The sequence below is a fragment of the Rana temporaria genome, chromosome 2, assembly GCF_905171775.1.
Source record: "Rana temporaria chromosome 2, aRanTem1.1, whole genome shotgun sequence".
Lineage (NCBI taxonomy): Eukaryota > Metazoa > Chordata > Amphibia > Anura > Ranidae > Rana > Rana temporaria.
The window spans coordinates 48,498,356-48,523,497 of NC_053490.1; the positions used below are offsets into that span (position 1 = coordinate 48,498,356).

Below are 25,142 nucleotides of genomic sequence, written 5' to 3' on the forward strand. Positions count from 1 at the left end.
ATCGCACCAATGTGAACCCAGCCTTAAAGTGTTATTAAACCCACAGCAGTAAAATCAGTCTATATATGCAGTAAAGCTGCTGGTATACTCACTGTGGGACCTAAGGGGTTAATCCTCTGCATTGTGTAAAAAAGACTGTTTGATCCTGTCTTCTCTGATCCACGCCTTTTTCCACTGTCCCCAATCCATCTCCTGATAGAACAGATCCTTGAGGGCAAGCTGCACATGCTTAGTTTGGTGTGTATTGCTAGAGAGGTTTTCCTTTTCTTGGGAGAGTGCATGTGATCGGCACAGGACCAATCAGCACTGTCCAGACAGAGGCCCAGATATCTTTGTGCGGGCGTAACGTATCCTATTCACGATACGCCTCCGCAACTTTGACAGGCAAGTGCCGTATTCTCAAACCAAAGTTGCTGCGGCGTAGCGTAAATAGGCCAGCGTAAGCCTGCCTAATTCAAATGTGGTAGATGTGGGCGTGTGTTATGTAAATTTAATGTGACCCCACGTAAATGACGCTTTTTACAAACAGCGCATGCGCCGCCCGTGAAAGTATCCCAGTGCGCATGCTCCAAATTAACCCGCAAGAAGCCAATGCTTTCGACGTGAACGTAAATGACGCCCAGCCCTTACGCAAACGACGTAAAACGTGGAAAATTCGACGCTGGCCCGACGTCCATACTTAACATTGGTACGCCTCATATAGCAGGGGTAACTTTACGCCGGCAAAAGCCTAACCTAAACGGCGTATCTGTACTGCGTCGCCGGGCGTACGTTTGTGAATTCGTGTATCTAGCTGATTTACATATTTCTAGGCGTAAATCAGCGCACACGCCCCTAGCGGCCAGCGTAAATATGCAGTTAAGATACGATGGTGTAAGAGACTTACGCCGGTCGGATCTAATACAAATCTATGCGTAACTGATTCTAAGAATCAGGCGCATAGATACGACGGCTCGGACTCAGAGTTACGCCGGCGTATCTGGAGATACGCCGGCGTAACTCGTATGAGAATCCGGGCCAGAGTGTCCATCAGTGCCACCTATCAGTGCTGCTTATCAGTGTCCATCAGTGCTGCATATCAGTGCCACCCATCAGTGCTGCTTATAAGTGCCTCATCATCAGTGCCCATCAATGCCGCCTCATCAGTGCCAATCAGTACTGACTCATCAGTGCCCGTCAGTGCAGCCTCATCAGTGCCTATCAGTGAAGGAGAAAACATACTTATTTACAAAGTTTTGTAACAGAAACAAAGAAAAACTTAATTTTTTTTCAAGATTTTCTGTATTTTTTTATTTGTACCGCAAAAAAAAACCCCAGTGGTGATTAAACACCAAAAGAAAGCTCTATTTGTAGGAAAAAATTATAAAAATGTGTACAGCGTCGCATGACTGCGCAATTGTCATTCAGAATGCGACAGCGCTGAAAGCTGAAAATGTGTCTGTGCAGGAAGCGGGGAAAATGCCCGGTATTGAAGTGGTTCACCCTAAAAAATCTATATACCATTTGATACAGCATACTGCTGACATCTGTAGTATGCTGGGGGGTTTTTTCCCCCCGCTGTACTTACCGCGTTATCGTAGTTTTCACCCGGCTTCCGGGTTCTCTCTGTCCCAGGGAGTAGGCGTTCCTAAGACAAGGCGAAGATGATTGACGTGCTGGTAATGTGCGTCACGCCTTCCGAAAATACACAAAGTGGGACTCTGCTTTTTACTGCGCCTGCGCAGTCAGCTCTACACGGCAGGCGCAGGCACCGTAAACAGCCGAGTCTCACGCCGTCTATTTTCGGAAGGCATGACGCGCACAGCACGTCTCCTGGGAGGATCAACACTCACTCCCAGGAGACATTGCGCAGAGCTCCCCGTCGGGGAAAAGGAGCGACACGCCCACTCCCCGCAAGGAAGAAGACCCGGAAGTGAGGCTGAAGACAGGTAAGTGTACAGATTTAAAAAAAAAAGACAACGCTACAAGCCTTTATTAAGGCTGCAGATAGCATAGCTAGGAAGTTCAGTTTGAGGGTGAACCTCCGCTTTAATAATGCGTATTAGTCAAACTGTAGTTGATGAGAGTTTGATGCAGATGTGTTTTTACCAATATAACTTTACAACAATGAAAGTGGATGGGGCTTTCACTATACCGTAGCACAGGAGCTCTGTTTTCAGGCCCATTTGTCTGCAGGGTCAGTGATTCCTCGCTGCAGCCGCTGATTTCTCCATCTTGTTTCCTGTCTTTGTGCAGATCGCCTGGAAACTGCCAACAGGCAGCTGGCCAACAGAGAGTATAATGGACACGAGGAGACATCGGAAGAGGGCCACTACACATTGAAAAGTGAGTGCTGTGTTTTTAGATCCCCCGATAAGAATTTGAATTGAGACTTTCTCTTAAATGCTGTAATATAAATCCGAGCTGAATGCACAGGAAGCAAAACAATAGCGCGCAGATGGGGAGGATTATTTTATCACTTTCATCTTGTTTTTGAAATGGAGAACTGTAAATCAGACCTAGACAGACTAAAGGTTTCCAGCTAGGAATGATGGGACCTGTGCTTTAAAAAACAACCGCAGGGAAGCAGGACTTGACAGTTATTAAAGAATCTGCATGCTGGGTAGTTCTACTGTGCCATTATGTGTCATTGCTGGATATGCACACCTGTGTATAAATTCAGCAGAAAGTTGATAAATGTCTTTTTTTTATGTAATTCTCTATTTAGGTTTTTCAACTTTATAACAAAGTAGAAGCAGATAGACAAGAAACACTTGGTGCATATAGCACGGTAAAACCCCTCATGGATTCTTGACAGACAGACCAAAAATGTTGATAAAAAGTATATATTTTATTATAACAACATGATAAAATTGTACAAATCAAAAATAAAGATCATATAGAATTGATATACCGTATATACTCGAGTATAAGCCGACCCGAATATAAGCCGAGGCACCTAATTTTACCACAAAAAAATGGGAAAACGTATTGACTTGAGTATAAGCCTAGGGTTTCCATCTGCATGCCTCACTTTGCCTCACTGTGTCCATCTGCATGCCTCACTGTGCCTCACTTTCTCTCACTGTGTCCATGTGCATGCCTCACTTTGCCTCAATGTGCCCATGCCTCACTGTGTCCATGCCTCACTGTGCCCATGCCTCACTGTGCCCATGCCTCACTGTGTCCATGCCTCACTGTGCCCATGCCTTACTGTGCCCATGCCTCGCTGTGTCCATGCCTCACTGTGTCCATGCCTCACTGTGTCCATGCCTCACTGTGCCCATGCCTTACTGTGCCCATGCCTCGCTGTGTCCATGCCTCACTGTGTCCATGACTAGACTTACGTTTAACATGGGAGTATATAGAAGGGGTGCCCGGCTTTGAATAATCGGTGCTCCCCAGCCATAGGTCCCCCAGACAGCAAACTTTACACACTTGTAGAGGATAACTGGGGGTACATGTGTGCCAGGTTTCGGGTCCAGGGGAGCCGGTACCGGGTCCCCAAAATGACCGGAGAAATTTCCATTTAAAATGGGAGTCTATGGAAAGGGTGTCTGAATTTGAAAAATCGGTGCTCCCCGGCTGTAGGTCCCCGGACAACAAACTTTGAGCACTTGTAGAGGAAGAGTGGGGCTATATGTGTGTCAAGTTTGGGGTCCAGGGGAGCCGGTACCGGGTCCCCAAAATCCGGGAGATCAGACGCATAAAAGGTGACTCTATAAGCCGAGGGGGGCATTTTCAGCACAACAAAAATATGCTGAAAAACTCGGCTTATACTCGAGTATATACGGTACATAGGAATATAAGATCATGATACATAATACCCAAAATAACGCATTCTGTATGTCTAGAACTTGCTACCCATAGATACTGGTGGGCTAGCTGTTGTACATACTGGCGTAGACACCTTACATGTTTCAGACTAATTATAGTCCTTCTTCAGAGGTTTTATGTCCAATGGGTAGTGGTTGTTCTACAATATAAATATATCATATTAGTAATATAATAACATAAGAATGCACATAGAGCAGAGAAAAGTTCATTTGTGTATCTATATATAACATAAATCATATGTCTGTAGCGATGCCATGCCCTCAAAGGAGCTGCAAATTTGTGAACAAAATCCCCCCTGCCCCCCCCCCACCCCCGTCATAGACGTGTTCTCAGTGTCACTCAGAATCAATTTTAAAGTGCTTAGTGCCGATCCCCATACATAGACTCTTACCAAGCCAAAAGGTCTCAAGCAAAGGAGATCTATGACCCCTTTCACACTGATTTTAAGGCGATTTAGCGCTGGAAATAGCCTCTGCTAAGCGCCTTGAAAACCGCCTCCCATTCATTCAACTGTGACTTTTCACACTTGTGGGAAGTTACGAAAAGTCCTGCAAGCAGCATCTTTGGGACGGTTTGGGAGCGCTGTATTTAGTGAAAATTTTGTGAAAAGGGACATTAAAGTGTGAAAGGGGTCTTAGGCTTCATGTACACTGGATGTTTAATAACTTTTTCTAAATGATGTAACTTGACAGCTGGTAAGCGTCATGAAAAAACATCAGTTTTGCCACTTTTCCATGCCGTGTTTAGGGGCTTTAATGAGTGTTTTAGTTTAGAAGCGTTTCGAATAAGGAGTCATTTGTGACCATTTGCAATGGGAAAAAACTCTCTCTTTCTCTCTCTCTCTCTCTCCCCGAAGCCCACAATATTCAATGGATCTAGAAAGACAATTTTTTCATTTGCAAATGTTGAGAAATTATTCTCCATTAAAAACGCCTATGAACGGAAATGCTTAAGAACATAAGTTACCGCGTTTAGATGCGTTTACACACTGTTACAAGCATTTGGCATTTCAAATGCCTCTGAACATCCGTCCTGAACACATTTTTTTGCTTTAAAAACATGATTCTGAACTTAACTGCCTAGAAACTACTATAAACGACCCTGTGAACATGTACTGATAACATAACATAGGACCGAGTTCAGGGGCTGCTGAAAAAAATGCCCAACTGCTCCTAAACGTCCGTTTACCAGCAGCAGTGTGCATGTGGCCTATGTGTCTCAACAGGTGTACTACACAATATATGTATAGTATATGATCACATCCAAACCATAGTGTACAAAATATTGAAATAAAAATAAATCGAATAAAATTATTGTGCAGCTCTACAAGTGTCCTTCTCAATCCAGATACAAACAAGGGCGCCTCAGGCAACGAAATTGAACACACCTGGTTCAAGGTGCTACTCTCTGCTCACCACGGTCAGTAACATAAGGAAGAAGAAATTGATTGCACTCTTGACTCCGAAAGATGCTGTTGAAGTTTTCTTGAGCCCTGGTTCACACTGGGTACGATTTGGAACGATTTGAGATGCGATTTGACATGTCAAATCGCATCTCAAATCGGCGGCAATTGTCGGCAATGGCACTGTCCTAATCAGTGCGACGCCGCATCTGCGATTTCAAAAAGTAGTTCCTGTACTACTTTTTGCGATTTCGGGCCGCGATTTACATTAAATTGCGTCCGAAATCGCGGTAAAATCGCGCATTTTACCGCGATTTTGAATTCGCAGCAGTGTGAACCTAGGCTTATTGTCATAAGCCAGACAAGTTTGCAAGAATGAAAAGTTAACAGCATCTTTTGGACTCAAGTGCACAATCAGTTTCTACCTTATCCTTCTCAATCCAAATTGTGATATATATCGTAATACACTTAAATGATCCACACTTTGTGCTGTTTTGTAAGAAAAATCTTCAGTGACAGAGGGGTATAAATAGGGTGATCCACTTCTCAAAAGAAAATCGACTAATGACAAGGGGAGAGATGGAAAGAGAAGGGATGCAGGAACTAGACTTTCTGAGGCGGATGCAATTAGAAGCATTTCTTCGAACAAAGGCAGGTATTTACACGATAGTCAGGACCCCATCTAAATTCGAGCGGACATGCCTAGAAGGAAAGTCAATAAGACACTCCCTGTCCTATTTTTATGCAATATTAGTAAATCTAGATATACCACAAGAATTTAAATTCATACAAGAATGGGAGAGAGACCTGAAATTAATATTCACACAAGAGCAAAAAGATAAGATCTTGAGTTTCACGCATAAAGCATCAGTAGCAAGTAAATACGAGGAGGGGGGTTATAAAATTTTAACAAGATGGTACAGAACACCAGCGGTGCTACATCGAATATACCCAGAGATGTCAGAAGTCTGCTGGAGATGTCTGGAAGCGGAAGGGACACTAGTGCATATCTGGTGGGAGTGCAGAAAAATACAGGAATTCTGGCAAATGGTAATAGAAACAATCGATAAAATTACAGGATTTAATTTGGCGGGTAGACCATCGGCGGTTCTACTATTAGATATCCCAATGACAATGGAAAAATATCAAAATTCGTTGTTAAGACACCTTATACTGTACTTGCCTCTCTATGTTACGTTGGCGTAGCGCATATGAGCTGCGCTACGCCCGCTCAGATACGCCGATCTACGTGAATCTGGGCCATTGGGTCTAAAATAAGGTATGTAATGAAAACAGAAGGGTTTTATTTAAAAATGTCATTAGCGTGTTAATGAGGAGGGAAAGGAGGAACCAGGCAAGGCAAAATATAAGCAGATTAAACTTCAACTTTGAAGCTGTTTGTGTGCCTTACTTGTTCTCTGGATTACCAATCTAATTTAACAATTTCCTAATTTCCTTTGGGTTTAATAAAGTAATATAAAGTATTCTGTAATTACAGATAGATTGACAGTGAATAGTATAGGTGGCGGGGCTCCTCCAAATTACCCTAAAGGCTTTATGATTTAAAAGAAGAACTAACCCTGTCTTTCTTTCACATGTAGTGCAGTGCATGGAAAGTCCCTTTATCATAGCAGTGACATAATTTAATAACAAAAAATGACAATTTAACACAATTAACTTTCATCACATGATTCATTCATGAGATCACGTACACTATGAGGGACATCTTCAGTGCCAGCTTCCTACTCAAATTCTCAACATCATAACAGAATGTTCCATTCCGGACAATTTTTTTTAACATTTAAATTGGATTCATTTGTTGAGTGTTTAATAAACGAGCCAAAGTCATATGACCCTCAGTAGAAGACTGTGAAGGTCACGTGACAGCTCATCTGACTCTTCATACATAGACTTGGTATGAATAATCTTTTAGCCGGTTTGTTGGGGGAGAAGGACAGTGTGACTCATAATTTGGCAGAAAAAAACATTTTGTAAATACTGGGCCGGGAAAAGTGACTAAGCTTAGAGTCACCAGGTAACGGGCTGGAGGAAATGTCCGTTCTGTTATTTGCAGATCCCTACAAAGTAAAGGAAAATTATAAAGCACTTTGAAAAGGAAGCAGCTGGATTCTACACCAAAGGTACGACACTGTTCATTGCAGCACTGCAATACTTTCTACCCAGTAAGGTTAGAGCACAACTTCGGGAAAAATAAAAATTCCCTTCTTTACAGTGGGAGGTGTTGCCTGCAATGCAAGGGTTAACTCCTTGTTTAGGTCTAGGGGAGAGTAAAACCAATTTTAGTTACCGGATCCTCTGCTCCCCTGGTAGATAGCTGTGCCCCATGCTTTGGTGGTGGACTGTCCCCTCCTGCAACGACTGGTCTAGCAGCATGGAGGATCAGAGGATTGGGTAAGTAAATCTTTTTTTCCATGCCTGCTAGACCTAAACGAGCAGTCAACCCTTGCGTTCTCCCACTGAAAGAAGAATTTTCAAGTTTATTGGATTTCTCTTTGAAGGTTACGGTTACATGTTGGTTAAGGCTGAAATATAGGCTAACACCAAAATACACAGCTGAAATACATACAGTATATGTGATTGGCCTGCTAAAATTTTTGTCATTTGGTTCATCCGCTCTTGTTGGTAAACATCCCTCCCAGACAGAAAGACACCTCAGGCCTCGTACACACGACCGAACATGTCCGCTGAAACTGGTCCGCGGACCAGTTTCCGCGGACATGTTCGGTCGTGTGTAGGGCCGACCGGACAATTTTCCGGCCTAGCCGACAGGTTTCCAGTGGACAAAAGTTTCTTAGCATGCCAAGAAACTTGTCCGCTGGAAGCCTGTCCGTCGGACATGTCCGATGGTCAGTACGACTCATCGGACATGTCCGCTGGCCCGAGAACCCGCGCATGGCGTTGAAGTGATTCGACGCATGCGTGGAAGCATTGAACTTCCGGGTTTGCGGACGTGGCGGCGTCAACATCACCGCGCTGTCTGTCCGCAGGGATTTTGGTTTGATGGTGTGTACAACCATCAGACCAAAAGGTCCGCAGAACGTTTTCATCGGACAGGTTCGCTCGTCTGTACAAGGCCTCACAGTTCTCCACTGCATCTATTAAATATAACGTGATCTTTAGCCTACTCCATATGACTGGGCACCAAAGGAGCACTAGAACAATGATGTGGTCATCCCTCTGCTCTTTCCTCTTCTAAGCATGTTTGCTAAGTTCTGTTAAAGTAATTTTTTTAATAAATTTATATTTCTTTAACATTTTAACATCCACGTCTGCCCCTCCGGCCGCCGACATCTCTCCCGGGGCTTACTTCCGGGTATCGTGGCTCCGGCACTGTGATTGGACGGAGACTGACCATTCAAGAAAAACAGGGAAGCCTGGTTGTACACAAGTTGATTGATAGATCGACTTGTGTACAGCCAGCCTGTCCATACATGGATCGAAATTCGGCCGGTCCCTGCTGAACTGCCTGAATTTTGATCCATTTTAATCTGCCTTACTGTCTGTGATAGTATATTGGAACTGTCCATATTACAGAAGCTAGCTACTGTTATCTCAGAAGCTCACCCTGTAATCTTGTGTACAGCAGACATTCCCCCAATTAGAAGCAGATGAGCCGGCACCATTGTCACTTTCTTTACTTACGTCTGTGGCAGAGTTGTCCCACCACAACATGTTTACTTTCCCCCCTTCCCACCTCCTTTCATTAATGTTGTAAAGGTTTTCCAGCCAGTAACAAGGCAGAGTGAGTCTGAAGAGTTTTTCATTAGCGCCTTGATTGAATGCTCTTCTGATTACAATGGAGCCGCCTCCAGCACAGTTAATTACTTCGCATTTCACAGTGTTGACTGGACAAAATGAACAGAGAAACAATATGAAATGTCAGTATGTAATTAGACTTGACAAAACAGAGTTCAGGCAATAGAAGGGCCGCTCTCTAATGTGCAGCCAAATACTTTCCTTCTGTTTGGCTTGTTTCAATGTAGGGATCAAAGGGCGGCCTTTTCTAAAGCTGAGATGTTTCTATGGACTCACCATTGACTTCAATGGGGGGCAGATAGAGAGGTCCTTCTGTAAAAGCCAGCCATACATGGATCAAACTTCAGTTGGTTCAGCAGGGACCGGCTAAATTTCGATCCATGTATGGGCAGGGAGGTGGCACAGAGGCCGACCTGCCAAGCTACAGCTGGCAGCGCTGATCATTGTATTCTGACAGCAGGGAAGAGCACAATAGCTCAGCATGGAGGATTCCCTCATTCACCTTTTTTCATTCAACCTGCTCATCTATGGGCTGCCTAAAGCTCACCATACATGTTACAATCTGACTGTAAAATCTCCTTTAGATCTACTAATAACTATGTAGTTTCCAGGGCCTATCTAATTAATTACAACTTGATTGAATCGTTTAGACGGGTTCTCATATTACGGATTATTTTTGGTAAATTTAAAGTTAATAAATGTAGAGACCCTCCTGGATGGAGAAAGGAAATACCCCCAGCACAGGGGTGGACTGACATTACCCAAAGGTGGATCCATGGCCGCAATAGAGCGTTATGACCACAAAGGGCACCAGTCAATATTTATGCACTGGCTCACAGGGAATGAGGGTAAGATACCTTCAACAACATAGGTTCAAGATTCCGCCACACTCTTTCATCCAAAAGAAGTACCAGGATTCTCCGAGAGCAAAATCAACCCCCTCCAGCAGGACCACTTTCCCTGGCTCACCACCTTGGGTTCTATAGTCTCCTCAACTAAGCAGGCCAGTTGAGAATTCTGTTGTCCCCCCTAAGGAGATTCCTCCTGTCTATTTGCGTTAATGAATTTTATAGCGTTTACAAAAATAGGGGATAGTTTTATTGCATTTTTATTTTTTTATTTTTTTTACTACTAATGGTGGCGATCAGCGATTTTTTTCGTCACTGCGACATTATGGCGGACACTTTGGACCATTTTGACACATTTTTGGGACCATTGTCATTTTGGGAGTTAACCACAAGGGGGCGCTGATGGGGTTATGTATGACCTCATCTGTGTTTCTAACTGTAGGGGGTGTGGCTGTAGGTTTGACGTCATTGATTGTGATTCCCTATATAAGGAAACACGATCTATGACGGTGCCACAGTGAAGAACGGGGAAGCTGTGTTTACCCACGGCTCTCCCCGTTCTTCAGCTCCGGGGACCGATCGCGGGACTCCAGCAGAGATCGGGTCCGCGAGTCCTGCGGCTGCGGTCACGGAGCTTCGGACCGGGTCGCGTGCCCGCGACCCCACGGCTGGGCTTAAAAGGCGACGTACATGTACGTGGATGTGCCCAGCCGTGCCATTCTGCCAACGTATATCGGCGTGAAGGGGTCCTTAATTGGTTAATGCTGCTTAGAACTCTAAACCAAAGCTATCCCCTATGTAATGTTGTAAAGAGAGCTGGGGAAGGTTGTTTAACATTATTTACTGTACTGGCAGATTTTCATTATCTGTTGTAAACTAGGTGTGCATACTGTAGGGTTGATTTAGTAAAGCTGGAGAGTGAAAAATCCGGCTTGTGTCTGACAGCTTTAGATTATCATACTGAGCATATATAGCTAGTTATTTAGCTAGCGGGAACTCTACAGTAACACACCGTGTGACAGTTTAATGAGGCTTTGCATTTTTTAGCATCTTCTCGCTGAGCAATGTTGTGTCACCTGCAGACAAGTTGATGGATCCCATAAAAGGTCACCTACAAAACAGTAAGAATAAGTGTGATCTTTCTCATGGGAAAAGCAGTGACAGGTATATTAAGTGCAGTAAAACCTTGGTTTGATAGTGTTTTGCAAGACAAGCAATATTTTTTTGGGTACAATGTCGCACGATAACGCAATTGTCAGTTAAAGTGACGCAGTGCCGTATCGCAAAAAATGGCCTGGTCAAATCCTCCCGATCATTGAGTGGTGAATGGACTTTTGGGTCTGTGCCGCTATAGATAGTCTTTTGGTTATAATGTATGATGTCGTACTAACTGAACTGGGTAACTCCTATAAAAAACACCATGGCCTGTTTGAGGTGTTTTATTCAATCTGTTGATGTGTTTTTTACTCATGCAAGAAGATGTTTATTATATAAAGTATATGCCGTGTGCATGGGCTGACACAAGCACTAGGTGACTGATTCTGTGTTCTCAGCAGTTGTTCCCATGTTGTAAAAAGTCACATCAAAAGGGATGTGTTGTGGAAATCTCCAGTAACATCTGAAAATGTATATTTGCTAAAAACACGCTATGGTTCCTCTTTAAATAACATGTCAGAAAGCAGCATGGGTCCTCGCAAGAGTCTGGCCCGGCGCTGCTTTTTGCTGATGCTCACCAGGCGACGGCCGAGGAAACACACAAGGCCTGTAGTCACCTCCACATCTGCAGCGCTCGCTCTGTTTTTTCTCTCCCCTCAGGCTGGTGCCAGAGGTGAGTTGGACCGGGGCCCAAATTCCAAGCAGGATTCTGAGAGTAACTCTTCTGTGTTTCTTCCCCTTTTTAGACAAAGAGCACTTGAAGGAGATGGAGAGCCTGGAGCGCGAGCTGGCAGCACTGCGCACTACCAATGAGGATCAGAGGAGGCACATTGAAATCTTAGAGCAGGCTCTGAGTAATGCCCAGGCCAAAGTCATCAAACTGGAAGAAGAGGTAACCCCGGGACAAGCTCTATTTTTACAGATTTCTGCTGGAGAAGGGCAGGGTTAAAATTCACCAGCACATTGTCTGATATCAGGTTATATACTTCTTTGTAATCCACCGGCAGTTATCTTTTTTGTGACTATACTAAGGGCCCCTAAAACCTGCGTTTACATGCAGCATTTTATGCTTTAACTTGCATTTCCAGTAGTCTCTAGCCAAAAAAGCTTTTTTTATTACAGTTTATCAGAAAGCCCAGTATGTGTGCTGTGATGCAGCAGTATTTTTGTATTGGGGTACCACACTGCTGCTGGAGCGTCCCAGTTTTCCGTTTCAGGGACAAATCAGGGGTCCGGTGCGTCCCAGTTTTCCGTTTCAGGGACAAATCTGGGGTCCGGTGCGTCCCAGTTTTCCGTTGCAGGGACAAATCAGGGGTCCGATGCGTCCCAGTTTTCCGTTTTAGGAACAAATCAGGGGTCCGGTGCATCCCAGTTTTCCGTTTTAGGGACAAATCAGGGGTCCGGTGCTTCCCAGTTTTCCGTTTCAGAGACAAATTAGGGGCGAATTTTTGCTTGAATTCGACCCTGAAACAGAGCCAAAGACACAGGGGGTTATTTACGAAAGGCAATTTGCAACGTATAGGTCAGAAGGGGACCTAAATAAAAATCAGTTTGGGTTGCAGCATTGTTGGTGCATTTATTTTCCTAATTTGAGTTGCAGCAATACCCAGGCTACATTTAGACATGCAGCTTATGTTGCCAGATCTCTGAAAAGCAATGTGTGTTGCATAGCTTTTTAGAGGCGTTTGACAGATGAGGAGGAGGTGATATGTCATCTTCTGACTACCAGTTTTAACCCTGTAAATGCCATACCACTTGCTTAAATGGGATGCATTCAGCAGCAGGACTGCCTGCCTAAGGCAATGGGGGGTGCTAATTTTTACTAAGGCCGTGAAGCAAAGCATTGTGACTATTCCATGTGTACACCCCCATCTGGCTGCCATTGCAGCTCAACTGCCTGTTTTTACTGTCTCCCCCTACCCACAGCCACAAGTGAAGATTTTAACTAGGACAGCCAGCACAAGGGATACTTCTAAATGTAAGTACCAACCCTTGTGCTGATTAAAAAATTAAAATAAAATGAACGCAGGCTTTAATATGTAGGATTTGTTATTATAGGAAAAACAATAGGAAGTGCTATACAAAGGATATGTTAAGGGGCACATAATTCATGTTGGGGGGGGGGGGGGAGTCATTGCTGGCTTTGTCTTCCTCATCCGCTATTATTAATATTGGTGGACAAAGAAGGATTGTATGAGAGTAGAAGGTACTGTATGTGTGTCCCTATTAGGGATTATTTATTAGCCCTCTGATGTCACACGTTGAATGCAGGTCATGCTACTAAACTCTTTTTCAACATTAGCTACACATTAATTTTTTGGCTTTTTTAATGCTAATATTAGTTTACTAAATGGGGGAATGATACATTTCTGTTTAGGTATTTCACCAGTTGTCCTATCTGTTGTGGATATTGAACTGAATTGGGATGCTAGCTTCAGACTCTCTCTTGTTTCCCTTCTAGCTGCGTAAAAAGCAGGTGTACGTGGAGGAGGTGGAGAAGCTGCAGCAAGCTCTGACCCAGCTCCAGGCAGCGGGAGAGAAGAGAGAGCATCTAGAGAGGCGGCTACGGACCAGGCTGGAGAAAGAGCTGGAGTGTCTGAGAATGCAGCAGGTAATGGGCATCTGCCATCTACAAATTGGGATGCAAATATGAAGCAGTCTGCAAATTATACTGGCAAGCCTGCAAGATATTCTCCAGTTCAACTATTTGCCGACCACAATACATAAATATACCTTGCAGCTTGCAAATGGTTTACCAAGGTTATGAAGCTATCAGCCATAACCCAAATATTTATTTTAATTTTTTTAGCTGGCTTTCCAATGAAATCGGTCACAGTGACTAATTAGCCGCTGGATCGCTTTCAGAAGCAGCGGGATTGGAAGACCGGTGTTTCTTGGGCTTACAGTTTTAAGGCTTCATGTACAAATCGACAAAGTGCCACTGCCCCCATCTATAACTGGTCATCGCATTAAGCAGCATTAGAAGGCTACCTAGGTATAAACAGGGCCAAGGATATGTAGCCTTCCAATGCTGCTTACTGCGATGGCCAGTTATAGATGGGGCAGTGGCACCTTTTTTGTCTAACTGTCGTTTATATTGGTCAGGCAACACACTGTCACTTTTGCAGCCATTGAGCTACTTGCTGGGTGCTCAGTGTGCTCCTGTACCTTTAAGAAGGGGTGGACTCCCCTTCAGTCCACCTGCCCTCACCTATCCATCAGATTGCATGTGCTTCCACTTAAAAAACACTTAAAAGTTAGCGTTAGGTCACAATTACCAGGGAGCCGTGGCAAGGCTCTGTGGCTTATGCATGCATTTGCAAATGTGTGCAGCTGGCCATAGAGGTGACCAGAGGTGATCAGATTGTCTCTGATTTTCTCTATAGGCTTGGAGGACTGGAGCAACATCATGATGTCACTTCCGAACTAGGAAGGAAGTAAAACATTTTTGTCGATCTTTTGCTTTTAAAGGTAGAGGAGAGATTTGGGTCTTATTGACCCCAGATTTCTACATAAAAAGGACCTGTCATCCCTTATTTCTATTACAAGGAATGTTTACAAAGAAGAGTTTGGGCCATTACGACACAAACGTGCACCTTTGCGTTAATTGTAGGTCTAAAAACTGGAGTATAGGTTTCTTTTGATGGCTAGTCATGTGGCCAGTGCCAAGGCATGTCTCTCCAGAACAGGAAGATCAATATTCAGGCAGAGCCATGGCACCCAATCGGCATACAAAAGGCATTTTATTTACATCGGCATCCGTTCCCAGCTGCATGCATGCATGCAGCCTATGGAAATGGATGCACATGCAGCGGCTTTACAGAATGTCAAAATGTTCAGGCGGGACTCCTGCTCCTGCACAACTGTCAAATTTTGACATGCAGCTGTGTCCATAAACACCATGGGGGCGGATACAGGCACCCAAAAAATGTGTATCTGAATGAGGCCCTACCTTCCTTCTCCCAGTAGTGTTCCCACCAATTTTATTCCTGAATCTCAATCAGTTTAGTAGCAGAAACAATTGATTCCTAACCTAGATGTTCCCACAAGGCCCATTGTCCCTCATTTCAGCTGATCATCACTGTTATATTGAATATAGACTCTGAATACATGAAATAAACAAAGCATTTGTGCCTTAGATCTTCCGAAAGTAGGCTAATCAGTTTAAATGTGACAGTCAAATTTGAAGACTCTTTGATGTTAGAGAGAACTGATTGATCCACCACAATTCTTGATTATATGGAATGAGAGAGGCTGTGCTGTACATTATCTCTGTACTTATTAAACAATTATGTTCGATTTGATTACCATAGCTAACTAGGAATGCTTTATATCATCAAAGAAGGGTTTTAGGAAACATAAAAGATAGGGTAAAACTGTTGCTATGAGTATTTTGTTTACAGTTGAACTGTGGCCAGGCATTCAAATCCTTAACCAGCAACACATAAGCTTTCAAGTAAGCCCTCACTGACCTCTGTAGTTCTAGCCACTGTGGAGCAATTCATCCCTAAAATTCATGAGAGGCAGTGAAGTTGTTCAAGTCGGGTCTTGGCATTTTTCTCTTCTCCTGAATGGGATGTACCCATACTATAGGAGCAACATTTCATTAAAGTCTAGGGGATTTTAGTGTACAGACACAGGCCCTCAGGCACTAGTTTTTTTACAAGTTGGGCTATAGACAATGAATGTGGAAAGTAAACAGGAGGAAAGTAAGCAACTGATGTTGGAGGGAGTTGGGACAATAGCATATTGGTGAGATCTCTGAGCTGTGTTCATCAATCTACACACTTTTTTTTATTACTTATAATATGGAGAATGCAGTAGGCAGAGCAGAAACACACAAAGATGGGTGGTAATCACCAGACATTCCAGCTGAACAGGAACAGAGTAAAAATTATGGAGATCTCAGTGTTGGAGCATCCAAACCATATATAAACCAGGGACTGACTTAGCCCCCCATGTTCCAGTCCACCTACAAATAAAATACATCCCTTGAATGAACTGACACTTGATTGCTGTAGAGCAGGGGTGTCCCACAGAGCCCTCTGATGTGACCTCAAACCAGGGAAGGGCATGCCCATGCTCTAGGATAGTAGGTCAAGCAATCAATGGCTTGCCGACCCACCATCCCAAAGCATTAGAGTGCATGAAGCGGAGGAACCGGTGCCCTCGGAGGGAGCACAAGCCACATAAGCTGATGCTTCCTCTGTTTTGCCGGCTCCTGTCCCAGGTGGAGTGATAACAAATGAACTTTGCCTGGGACCTTTCTAGCAGCCTGGAAAGCGATGCCAGCAGAAGCTACAAGAGGAAAAGGTCAGTAACCCCTTCCTGCCCACACTATAGCCGAAACATGGCTACAGTGTGGCTCTCCAGTTCTGGGAGGACATTCATGGACATCCTCTCATGTGGACGCATTGGGCATGCTCTGTGACCACTGTGTCCTTTGGACACAGCTGATCGCGGTAAAGGACAATCACATGTGATCAGCTGTGTCCAATCACACTTACTTACTGGTTATCGGAATACCTTTTCTCACATCCTGTTTCTGAGAAAAAGAGAGCCGATAACCATCAAGTCTGAAAGGGCACAGTGAGTACATTGTTTACACTGATAATCAGGGCACTGATCATCAGTGTCCTGATAATCAGTGCAGCTTATCAGTGCCCATCAGTGCAGGTTATCAGTGCCCGCAATGGGCATATGGCAATGGGTGCTTTCTGACAGTGCACCACAAATACAAGTAATAGAATTCTATTGCTCAGTGGCGCTAACCTGCAAGAAAAGCCACAGGTGCACTGTGCTGCACTTGCGGTGCGGGTAAACCACAGCGCATCAGTGTGAAAGCAGCCTTATAGGGGGCTTAGGACAGTAAAGGCTCATTTGGGGGACAGTAAAAACCCCATAGTTCATTTTGGTCCGCAACTGGTTACCAAATCGCTTAAGTGGCCCTCGCTCTTCAAAAGGTTGAGCACTCCTGCTTTAGAGCAAGCACCCAAATAACTCAGCTGTATTAAAGCGGAGTTCCGCCCGCCCCATTAAAAATGAAAAGTCAGCAGCTACACATACTGTAGCTGCTGACTTTTAACATTAGGACACTTACCTGTCTTGAAGTCCAGCAATGTCAGCACCACAGCTAATGTTTCCTTCGGCTGGTCGGGTGCTGCCACCGCCATTATGGGTAAGGAAACTCGGCAATGTAGCCTTTCGGCTTCACGACCAGGTCCCTACTACACATGTGTGCTGCATTCTCCTACTGGCCCAACTGAAGGGGAGGGAGGAGGAGGGGGACAGAGCTGCTGACGTAATCTGCCATGGCCCGGTCTCTCGAAAGATGCCAAATGTGGGGGGAGGAATCAGATAAGTGGAAGTTCCACTTTTGGGTGGAACTCTGCTTTTAAGAAGCAGCTGCTGTGCACACCAAGGGATTGAGGATCTGGGTGTCCTCTTTAGGTGTTACACCAGTGTTACATGTTCCTGTGAGTCCTCCTCTTCCCACATACAGCCTTTCTAAAGTTGACCGATAATAATTGAGTCTAGCAGGCAAACATGAACCAGAACTGTGTCCCTCATACCATTGCTGATTATGAGAGGGAATAACAGGGAGGGTTTTCTCCTAAGAAGCAAATTTAATGAACCTGTAAAAAAAATGTTATTGAATCTTATTGCCTTGTCATTTTCTACTATATAGCGACATGCGAGCTGTCAGATTTCCAGCAATGGAGAGTACAGTGCCCCTGCGCTCATGGACTTGCTAAGGAAAAAGGAAGAGACGATTTTGGCTCTAGAAGCGGATACCACCAAATGGGAACAGAAGTACTTGGAAGAGAGCGCCATGAGGCATTTCACCATGGACGCCGCCACCACAGCCATAACGCAGCAGTAAGAGCATGTTGTCCTCTTCTTCATTTCATAATAGATAATATTCAGATGGTAAAGGGTGCAGTTTGAGGCCTCCTACACACGACTGAGAATCTCGTCGTAAATGAAACGTCGTTTTCCTCGAGGAGTTCCTTGTCAGGCTTGTCGAGAATCTTGTCAAGCTTTCTTTGCTACACACTGTCAAGACAAAATCTCGTCGTTCTCAAACGCGGTGACGTACAACGCGTACGATGGCACTATAAAGGGGAAGTTTGATTCCACTGGCGCCACCCTTGGGGCTGCTTTTGCTAATCTCATGTTACTGCGTGTTAAGTAAAAGTTTGGTGAGAGACGATTCACGCTTTTCAGTCTGTTACAGCGTGATGAATGTGCTATCTCCATTACGAACGCTACTTTTACCGAAGGTGCGCTCCCGTTTCATACTTTATTCTGAGCATGCGCGGGTTTCTAAGCATACACACAAACGTAAACCAGCCCGACGAGAAACACGACAAGGAAATTGAGACTCCCGATGAGAAAAAAGAGAACCTCTTTTTTTCTCGTCGAGATCCACAACAGTTTTCTCGACGAAAAACATACACACGACCGTTTTCCTCTGGAAATAAAGCTCTGCAAGCATTTTTCTTGATGGATTTGCAAAGAATACCCAATCACATGCAAGGAAGAAAAATGCATTTTGCTTGCACATGATTAATTGATGGAAGTTAGCAGAGCTTCTGCTCATTTACTAAGTTCTGGAGCAAATGCCCTTGCAGAGTGCAGTCTATTATCCTTTATCATAAACAACTGCTGTTTATGATAAATGTTCAAATGTTTTGAACCTTTTTTGCTGAAAACATGGATTTGCCTCAGTCACTAAGTTTAGTGCAAATTCACTTCACAAAGTGACCCTACTCTACTCCTTTAACCACTTCCCGCACGGCCTATAGCAGAATGGTGCCCGGGTGGTGGTTCAGTTATCCTGACTGGGCGTCATATGATGTCCAGCAGGATAACAGCCACGCACCCGTGGGGGCGCGCATCACAGAGATCGGTGGTGTGGTGTGTTAGTCTGACACATCGCTACACCGATCTCGGTAAAGAGCCTCTGACTGAGGCTCTTTACCACGTGATCAGCCATGTCCAATCATGGCTGATCGCGATGTGAGCAGGAAGAGCCGCTGATCGGCGTTTCCTCACCCATGTCTGACAGACGCGAGTAGAGGAGAGCCAATCGGCTGCTCTCCTGACAGGGGGGGTCTGTGCTGATTGTTTATCAGCGCAGCCCCTCCTCAGATGCCCGTACAGGACAACCAGGATGCCGCCAGGACCACCAGGGAAGGCAATCACACTTGACCACCAGGTATGTCACCCTAGACCACCAGGGAAATGCCAATCTGTGCCCAGGCAGCTGCCAGTGCCCAAACAGCTGCCAATCACTGGCAAACAAAAATTCCTGCCAATGCCACCAGTGATGCCCATCAGTGCCTCCTTTCAGTGCCACCTATAAGTACCCATCAGTGCAGCCTTTCAGTGTCACCCACCAGTGCCGCCTATCAGTGCTGCCTATCAGTGCCATCTTATTGGTGCCACCTCATCGGTGCCGACTTTTCAGTGCCCATCAGTGCAGCTTATCAGTGCCCATTAATGAAGGAGGAAACTTACTTATTTACAACATTTTATAAGAGAAACACTTTTTTTTGTCAGAAATTTTTTTTTTATTTTTTTTATTAGTTTAGCAAAAGATAAAAACCACAGAGGTGATCAAATACCACCAAATGAAAGCTCTATTTGTGGGAACAAAATGATAAAAATGTAGTTAGAGTAAAGTGTGGCATGACCACGCAATTGTCATTTAAAAAGTGACAGCGCTGAAACCTGAAAATTGGCCTGGGCAGGAAGGGGGTGTAAGTGTCTGGTATTGAAGTGGTTAATAAATCAACTCCACTTAAAGCTGCAGCCGTCTGTCTTCTGTTAAAGTACCGATGTATGTATGGGACAGAATCACAGGTCAACTGGCCAACACTGGCTTGTTTGTAAACAAAGTCATGCGATCACTATGATTGGCTATTAAATCAATCACATAATAGGTAACCATGCTGCCGGGTGCTGGCTGCCTACCCTGCCATAAAAAAATGTATTAAGTGGAACTTCAGAATGAAAATGAAGTCCTGCTAGAACACTTCAGGCTGCAGATATGGCTATGTACAACATTAAAAATAAATGCCTATTCTGTTTAAAATCCAGCAACACCCTGGGGGTTATTTACGAAAGGCAAATCCACTACAAGTGCAATGTGCAGTCGCCGTAGGTCTGAGGGGGACATGCAAGGGAAATAAAAAACAGCATTTTAGCTTGCACATGATTGGATGATAAAATCAGCAGAGCTTCCCCTCATTTCTGATCTACCCCTCAGATTTACAGCGACTGCACTTCCAAGTGCACTTTCAGTGGAATTTCAAGTGAACTTTGCACTTATACTTTGCACTTCTGTGCAAAGTGGATTTGCCTTTTGTAAATAACCCCCACTGTCTCACCCTGCTCTGCACATGCTCAGTTGCTCTCCTATTTTGGTATTGTGCCAAAAATCAGAGCCACTAGAAGCTGATCTGCTAATAGCCTAAAGACTTAGGGCTAGATTCACATATAATTACGTTGCTCCTGGGCAGCGTAGCGTATGTGATTTACGTTACACCGCCGCAGGTTTACAGCGTAAGTGCCTGATTCTCAGAACACTTACCTGCAAACTTGCGGCGGTGTATCGTAAATGCGCTCGGCGCAAGCCCGCCCAATTCAAATGGGGCGGGCACCATTTAAATTAGGCGCGTTCCCGCGCCGAGCGTACTGCGCATGCTCCGTCGGGTAAATTACCCGACGTGCATTGCGCTAACTGACGTCGCACCAACGTCATTTGCTTAGACGTTAACGTAAATGGCGTCCAGCGCCATTCGCGGACGTCTTACGCAAACAACGTTGATTTTTAAATTTCGACGCGGGAACGACGGCCATACTTAACATGGCTTAGGACAACTAGGGCTCAGCCCTAATTTTACGCGGCGTAACTCGACGGAAACGACGTACAGTTAGATCGACGGGACGTTCAGGGATCGCCGTAAGTATTCATTTGCATATTCTACGCCGGCCGCAATGGCCTCGCCACCTAGCGGCCGGCCTAGAATTGCATCCTTAAGATCCGACAGTGTAATTCAATTACACCTGTCGTATCTTAGGGCTAGCTATGCGTAACTGATTCTATGAATCAGCCACATAGTTAGGATGGACGGATCACAGAGATACGCCGGCGTATCAGGAGATACGCTGTCGTATCTCTTTTGTGAATCTGGCCCAAACTGCTGCTCAGGGGCTCTGGGCTTCAGTAGAATGGCAGCCTCCGGCAAAAGAAAACAGGAGCAATGCCAGAGGCAATTTACAGCACACACTAATTTTTGGTAGCATAATTATTCATGTGGAATGTATGGTCTTGTGTAAAGAAAATGTGTTTTTATCAAGTTGTTATGGGTAACATTTCACTTTAAGTAGCTTCTGCATGGCTTTAAAATGCTCTACAATACTCCAGATCTGATTGACATTGTTTGTTATCCGCGCTGTAAAACTACATTACTTTGTTCTGACTGGCTTATTTGACGGTTTGTTTTCCCGTATCTTGATAGAGATTCATCTATTAGGAGTCACTCAAGGCATGGAAGCCACAATGACAGCTCACTGGAGGTCCGGATGTGGCATGAAGAAGAGGAGATTGTTCAGGCTAATCGAAAGTTTCAGGACATGGAGCACACGTAAGATCAGAAATACAATCTAGTGATCCCTCATTAAATAAATGTGACAAGGGAAATATGGCATCTAACGTTGTCCATCTCTTTCTGAAAATGCTAATTGTCCGGCTGTCATGGTTATCCTTTGATTTGCTTACTGAACCACTGATTGCAACATGTATGCAGATCAGGAGTTCTGACTAAGAAAGTATTGGAGCCAAAGACATGCAAATATCTTTACCAAAAGAAGGTCAGCAATGGCAGCGTCCATATTTCCCTCAGTACAGGTTTCCTGTAAGGCAGTGGTTCTCAACCATGGGGGTCAAATGATGATTTGCCAGGGGTCACCAAATCCTGGGCTGTTCCTAAAGCCTGCACCGCTCTCCCAACCTTTTTGTGGATGCCCATCAGGGCTGTCCCTGGAGCCCTCAGCCACCCACTCAGACACTTCACAGCATTGGTGGGGAGGAGGGGGGGCTACAGACTAGAGGTCAGCTGACTGGTGAGGAATGTGAAGTGGGAGGGACCCCAACAAGTCAACAGAGGGGCCCAGGAGGTGCGAACAGAGGAGGAATGTTTTTTTATTAATATTTGGGGCGTGGGCGGATAAACTCAGTGCAGCTGCACCACCTCGGGTGGGGGGGGATACCGGTTAGAAAGGCTGTACGGAGCCCCATGATTTCTAACAGCAGCCCTGGCAGGGATGATGCAGAAGTGCCTGTCTACACCATATGCTGGCCAATTTTCTAGTAATGTCATCTATTTCCAGAGCTTTTTTTCTCAAAAAATAGGTGCAGGAACTCAACCACGACCCCATTCAAATTTCACAAACAGTAGAAGGGTCTTAAAAAGGCATTAAATACCAGGATTGCATTACATACAGAGTGCAGAGTTCGGGGGGGTTACACACAGAGTGCAGAGTTGTCACTTGTAAACACAGAAACCAGACTTCTGTGTTTACAAGTGATTGTGGTGAGCAGACACCAAAGGGTCTGAGCCAAAGGTGGTGGAACTGAGTTCCCCCTGAAAAAAAAGCCCTGTGTATTTCCATCCCACTTTCCATCACAAAACGAATCAAAAACACAATAAGGCCACCTACCACCAACAGTCTGTATATTTACTGTATCATAAGGCAGGCGTATGGGTAGATCTTCCTAATCTGCTAGTTGAATGTGGTTGAAATCGCTTGGAAATTTCCTTTGTAGGATATTTCATATGCTTCTTACTACCTGGGCACCAGTCCTCAAGACGGGCAACAAAGCTAATAAAGTTATGAGGAAAGGTTGCGAGCACTGAACTTATTCTCTCTGGAGAAGAGACGCTTAAGAGGGGATATGATTTCAAATTACAAATACAATACTGGTGACCCCACAATAGGGATAAAACTTTTTTGTGGAAGGGAGTTTAACAAGACCTGTGGCCACTCATTAAAATTAGAAGAAAAGAGGTTTAACCTTGAACTGTGTAGAGGGTTCTTTTCTGTAAAAGCAGCAAGTATGTGGAATTCCCTTCCACAGGCGGTGGTCTCAGTGGGGGGCATCAATGGTTTCAAGAAACTGTTAGATAAGCACCTGAATGACCACAACATGCAGGGATATACAATGCAATGCTGACATATAATCACACATATAGGTTGGACTTGTGTCTTTTTTCAACCTCATCTACTATGTAACCTGATAGAATTATATTTAGGAGCCATTCACACTAGCAGCATTGAGCTGTTGCATAGACAAAGAAATTAGTCTTATTTCTTAGGGTACTTTCAAACTGTGGCGGGACTAGTGTTAGCGGTAAATCGCCGCTAGTTTTAGCAGCGCTTTGCCGCTGTTATAGTGGCTCTTTTAACCCACACTAGCGGCCGTAGAAAGGGTTAAAAGCGCCCGTATTGCGGCACTGCCGAAGCGCTTTGCAGGCAATTCGGCAGCACTGCTTATTTGTTTCAATGGGCATGGGTGGTGTTGGAGCGCTGTATACACCGCTTCCGCACCGTCCCAAAGATGCTGCTTGCAGGACTTTTTTTCCCGTCCTGCCAGTGCAGCGCCCCAGAGGGAAAGCACACAGGCTTTCACACTGGGGTGGCTTAAGAGGATCTTTTCAGGCACTTTAAAGGCGCTGGGGTAGATCCACGTACCTCCGCTGCGCCCGGCGCAGATGTAAGATACGCTACGCCGCTGTAACTTACCTGGTTTTGGTTTGAATCCTCAACGAATTTGCGCCGTTAGTTACGGCGCCGTAGTGTATCTCTCGCGGCGGAATTCAAATTGGGCGGGTAGGGGGCGTGTTTCATTTAAATGAAGCGCGTCCCCGCGCCAAACGCACTGCGCATGCGCCGTCCTTAAAATTTTCCGCCGTGCATTGCGCTAAATGACGTCACAAGGACGTCATTGTTTTCAACGTGAACGTAAATGGCGTCCAGCCCCATTCACGGACGACTTACGCAAACGACGTAAAATTTTCAAAATTAGACGCGGGAACGACGGCCATACTTAACATTGAGTACGCCACCAGATAGCAGCTTTAACTATACGCCGGAAAAAGCCGAACGGAAACGACGTAAAAAAATGCGACGGCCGCTCGTACGTTTGTGGATCGTCGGAAATAGCTAATTTGCATACTCGACGCGGATTACGACGTGAACGCCACCTAGCGAACGCCGAAAAATTGCATCTAAGATCCGACGGTGTACGAAGACGTACGCCTGTCGGATCTAACGCAGATGCCGTTGTATCTTGTTTTGGGGATACCAAAACAAAGATACGACGCGCAAAATTTGAAATTACGCGGCGTATCAAGAGAAACGCCGCATAATTTCTTTGAGGATCTGCCCCGCTATGTTTAACTCTAATACACCCTTAGTGTGAAAGGGGTCTTATTGTTTCCGGTCATATCAATATGAGTTGGTGTGCACAAAAAAGGACTTGTTGCTTTTTTTCTTAGCATGTTGCAACACGCTGTAACACGTCACAACATGCTTCAGCAAAATAGTATGAGAATACATTATGAATTTTCCGAAAAGTTGGAGTTTCTCTTTTTTTCACCAGTAGACGTCACCTCCTTAGCTACGTACAATCAGATAGGGCAGTCTGGGATAGTTACAGTGTGACATAACCGTTCCATACTCATACTAGACTGAGGGTCAGGGCATTACAGCGCCATCTAGCTGGTGCCTTGAGCACTGCATCAAAGCCCTGTAAACATTTGATGAACATTTTTTGATTTCTTAGGGTTCAGTCTATGTAGTTATAATAAAGTTTAATGATTGTATCCCAAAGCGTTTGGTTAACTTTGATCTCAACAAATACTACTCTGCTATAGATTAATTTAACATAACACCATGGTTCACAATGAAAAATGCATCTGTTTTTTTAGTGTTAGGAGGAAAACAATCTTTTGGTGTTCACTTGCTCCCCTACAACCTAACCTCCTAGCCATGTCATAGTTACAGGCAAATATAAAGAAGTCTTGTGTTGTGTGTATAGAATAAAAGCCTTCACCAAAGTGCAGGGATTACCT

General features: G+C 44.7%; 1 protein-coding gene across 1 annotated transcript in view; it reads left to right on the top strand.

Annotated features, from left to right (window-relative positions):
- AMOTL1 (angiomotin like 1) overlaps positions 1-25,142 on the top strand; it is a 185,636-nt gene that overhangs the window by 153,494 nt on the left and 7,000 nt on the right. Inside the window, 5 exon segments of the mRNA XM_040340169.1 lie at positions 2,236-2,325; positions 11,745-11,890; positions 13,460-13,609; positions 17,687-17,877; positions 21,528-21,653. Coding sequence (XP_040196103.1) covers positions 2,236-2,325; positions 11,745-11,890; positions 13,460-13,609; positions 17,687-17,877; positions 21,528-21,653 — 703 coding nt within the window.